This window comes from Glossina fuscipes, unplaced genomic scaffold (assembly GCF_014805625.2).
Source record: "Glossina fuscipes isolate IAEA_lab_2018 unplaced genomic scaffold, Yale_Gfus_2 0, whole genome shotgun sequence".
Taxonomy (NCBI): domain Eukaryota; kingdom Metazoa; phylum Arthropoda; class Insecta; order Diptera; family Glossinidae; genus Glossina; species Glossina fuscipes.
This window is the reverse complement of record NW_023998414.1, coordinates 5,044,160-5,048,278: the sequence shown is the minus strand read 5'-3', so window position 1 is coordinate 5,048,278 and position 4,119 is coordinate 5,044,160. Positions and strand designations below refer to the sequence as shown.

Below are 4,119 nucleotides of genomic sequence, written 5' to 3'. Positions count from 1 at the left end.
AGAAATAATGGAGGCAACGTGCACATATGATCTTCTTAGCTATTATAGATGGGTTTGATGGGTTTGAATTTCTTACAAGATTTGTGGGGCAGAAAAACTTACGAGAGACGTATGTTTTATTAATCCATCGATTCGAAATCATTTTCTGAATCGATTTAAGCTTGTTTGTCCAACTGTCCGTCTTTTATTCTTGTGTTAAACCCATTTGTAGCAATTTTTGAGAGGTTTCCATAACGTGTTCTGGCCGAAGCACGAACGCTATTGTAATTGGATCAGATCCGACCATTTTGCAACTTCAGTGCAACTACAATGTTTTTAGCTGCAATCCTGGCAATCCTGGTGAGCTTTCTGTCACAATTCACTTAATTTTAGAACTCATAATGCATCAACAAGAAGGATTGGATTAAAATTAAGTTTTGATCTAGAATGAAACAGTGTTTCATGGAACGTTTCCTAGCTTTTTGTCTTAGGCGCTAAAGGATTTAGTTTCCGGAGCGCTTCACCTTTTTAATGTCAACGAAAGGAGAAAAATTTCTTCTTCATTTCTTTTTGAATTTAGTAAAGATGTTTTTATTTAAATATATATATATATATATTTTATATATATATATATTACGCATAGGTATATAATCGATAATGCGTTACAATAATTTATTTTATTTTATTTACATATAAAAAACTTTTTCACTATTCTAAATAAAAGTCTAAGGAAAAGCTGCACATATACGTACATATGTATACTATGTAAACGTGTACAATGACCACTGCTATCAAATATACAAAAAAAAAAACAAAAAAAAAAAAAAATATAAAAAAATAAAAAAACTAAAAAAAAACATTCAAAATAAAAATTAAAATCAAAAAATAAAAGCTTAAGTAAAGTAGTTTTTCGTACAATAATTTGTGATTTCATTATTTCCACTTATAATGCCGCTAATGGCACACTAAATATTGCGAATCAAATTTTAAACTAATTTTCTTTAACGCTTGAAGATTGGGTTGATTTTGTTTTTGTTTTTTTTTTCTCTCTCTCTCTCTCTTTTAATGAATAAATCGATTTAACTTAACTTTATGTGTGAATAAGCTGAACCAAGTTATTCATAATAAGCAATTTCTGTTTTTTGTTTTATTATTAAACAAATCGAATTTATCAAAAGTTTTATTAATTTTTTTCTTTTCTTTAAATGAAAAGAAGAAATTTAATAAAACCGTAAACGTTTTCCTAATCTTAGGATATGGAAACTATTACAACAGTTTAAACTTTGTTTGTATGTCTTTAAGCCTATTTTAAATAAAATATGAAAGAAAGTAACAAAAAAAAAAAAAAAAAAAAAAAAGAAGGGAAGAGAACTTTGTTGACTTTTGTGGACCCTACACTGTAGAAAATAAGTATAAATTAAATGCTAAACAAGCTTTATGTTACAAACTAAACAGATTTGCTTTCGTTGTGCGCTTCTTCTTCTTCGTCTTCATCATCGTCTCTTTTTTTTTGTTTTTTATATTTTTTTCTCTCCTTAAAAGTGCTTTAGCTTTGTGATATTGCAGTCTGGTTTGTCCATGTGTGCGTGTGTACATGTGCGTGCTTCTCTATTTAATTTGATGATGCTACAGATGTTTGTTCTACGTTAATGGTTATGATCATAGTTGGTCAATAGTGGCCGCCGCTGTGTCGATGATGTTCCCTTCGTCCCACCGAATGATCGCGATAATCGCCATTACGTGTTGAGCCACCCTTATGATGATGATGATGATGTCGTTTCTTCTCTCCTTTTTAATAAACGAAACAAAAACAAAGAGAGCAGAATGTAAAAAAATTGCAAAAATTATAATTAATTATAGATGGTTACGAGAAGGAATTATTCCTAAAATTGTTATTCCGTCAGGGTTTTTTTTTTCTACATATTTTTCTTATTTAATGTACTTCTGATAAGGAAAGCAAATATTTCAAGGTCACTTAGCAATTTGTTAAAACATTTATTACGATTTATATACAAAACATTTTTTAATTGCTTTCTTTCGTTTTCATTTCTTTTTTTTTTGTTTGCTAGTCTGAGACTATTATACGCTTTGACAAGTTGTTGTAAAGCCGCGGTATTTGTATTTTCACACCCACCATCACCGAGAGATGAGAGGTGTATTAGTTTTGTTAAACCGTTGGCAACGCACAGAAGGAAGCATCAGAGACCCCAGAGCATGATTTTTATCAAAATTCTTTGTATCTGACAAACGATACATGGATGGTATTTTAATTTCTCTACAATATATGTAAGTAAATCTATTGGAAAAGAATTATTTAACAATGTGAAATCAAGAAAAAAATGTAAAAAATGGATTTTTAATGAAATGTATATCATATTTTCGGACAAAGAACATAAATGCTTAAGAAACGATAAGAAAAATTAATGTATTTATTAATAATAATTTGAATTAAATAGAATTGAAATTGGTTTAGAATTTTAATATACAAGTATGTGTGTTATTTATTTTCTTTTATAAGCGTTTACCTTTTATACAAGCATCAGATACTACCATCTCGGAATTTTCGCGCATGCCATAATTGTCACGGCCGCATCTAGTTGGAAAAAGAAATTTACAAGTAACAATTATGTATAACAGGACATATATGGGATATATATATATATATATATATATATATATATATGTAGATACCTTTCTAAATTCTCCCTAGATCTTTGTATATTTTCTCGTAAATTATCACGTGAACGTATCATATTTGGTGGATCTAAGGTTTCTTTACGCCGTAAAGCATTATGCGAACTATTCTTCGATGCGGATTCATGTAGATTTTCCCAAGCTTGTCTATAATATCTATAAAACATACTAAAATTTTTACAAATTTGTTTGTTATTCTTTTAAAAATTACAAAATTATTTACCTATTTAGACCGTTCCGGGAACCAGATGTAGAACTATCAAAGGAAGCGACTGTATTGCAATCGGGTGAAGCGCGATGACGATAATGTTGTGTAGTACGATTTCTGTAAAAGATTTTCATTAAGAAAATTATTTTGAAGAATCATTCCAGATAGGAAAAAAAAAAAAAAAACAGGAAACAGGAAAGAAAAATTTTGGAAATAATTCATGCTAAGTTTTACTTTACGGTTAGACACAATGTTGTTGTTTCAGTGTTTGAAAGGTATCGAAAAAAAAAAAACAAAATATTGTAATTGTGTTAAGAAAGAAATTTCGGTAAATTTCATTCTATATGCTATCTCTTTTTCCCGTTTTCCCTTCGCTTATCTATCGCAAATCGCATGTATGTATATATGTATATATGTACCGCAATTACTTTCCTGATTAACCAATAGAATAGTATTCTGTGATATATATAAACGTATGTGAAATTAGTTGAGTGAAAAAACGTTAAATACATGAGAAAGTTATTGACTTAATAGAGAGAAAGAAATTGTTAACGTGCATTAAATCCATATTATAATTCGTAGTCCCATAACTAAATTATGTCCATGTCACCGTGCTTAAGTTTTTACGTCCACAATTTAAGAGTATGACAAATGTTAATTACAAAAAAAAAAAAAAAAAAAACAATAACAATACAGAAAAAAACAACAAGAGATTAAAAATATGTGACGTGCAACAGCAACAGGCGGCATATGCAAATCATGTGTGTTGAGCATTTGTTTATAAAACACAATCACTTTCCCGGTACAATAATACAACAATTACGTACATATTGATGTGAAATGTGAATTTTAACAAATACGAGCAAATATTATTAAAATTTTAAACAGCTTACATGTTTAAACTAATTTATAAATTCTATTGGTTTTCGTTATGGCCTCGCAATTGTACATTGATTTATTTTCCTCTCTTTCACTCTCTCTCTCTCTCTCTTTCTCTTTGGCACTTATTTTCCAATATTAAAATTTTATGATATTAAGTTTCTTTTTTGTTTTTGTTTCATTTTTGATTTTTGAGATTATTTCGCTGAAATTTTCGTCTTAATAATAATAATCGGTTTCCATTCTATTCGATTTCTCTTGCATTTCTAGCTGTTTTTGCTCATCTTTCTTTTTATTATCTTTTTCCGCATTATTATTATTATTATTATTATTATTATTGTTGTTGTTGTTGTTATTAT

At 28.6% G+C, this 4,119-nt stretch overlaps 2 protein-coding genes across 3 annotated transcripts in view; both read right to left on the bottom strand.

Moving 5' to 3' along the window:
• Positions 1–1,039: 1,039 nt before the first annotated feature.
• LOC119631904 lies at positions 1,040–4,074 on the bottom strand. Of its 2 annotated transcripts, none has more exons than XM_038024480.1 (5): positions 3,775–4,074; positions 2,897–2,998; positions 2,671–2,841; positions 2,505–2,572; positions 1,040–1,767 (listed from the first exon to the last, which is right to left on the bottom strand). In XM_038024480.1, the coding sequence occupies exons 3-5, from the start codon at positions 2,838–2,840 to the stop codon at positions 1,649–1,651; spliced, it is 357 nt and encodes a 118-aa protein (XP_037880408.1). In that variant the 5' UTR covers position 2,841; positions 2,897–2,998; positions 3,775–4,074; the 3' UTR covers positions 1,040–1,648. The 2 variants fall into 2 exon arrangements, with proteins under 2 accessions (XP_037880408.1, XP_037880416.1); XM_038024488.1 differs by having other exon boundaries at positions 2,671–2,829; positions 3,775–4,072.
• Positions 2,893–4,119, bottom strand: part of LOC119644764 (autophagy protein 5-like) — a 1,890-nt gene continuing 663 nt past the window's right edge. The window contains exon 2 of the mRNA XM_038044486.1: positions 2,893–2,998. Coding sequence (XP_037900414.1) covers positions 2,893–2,998 — 106 coding nt within the window. The remainder of the gene's footprint in view (positions 2,999–4,119) is intronic.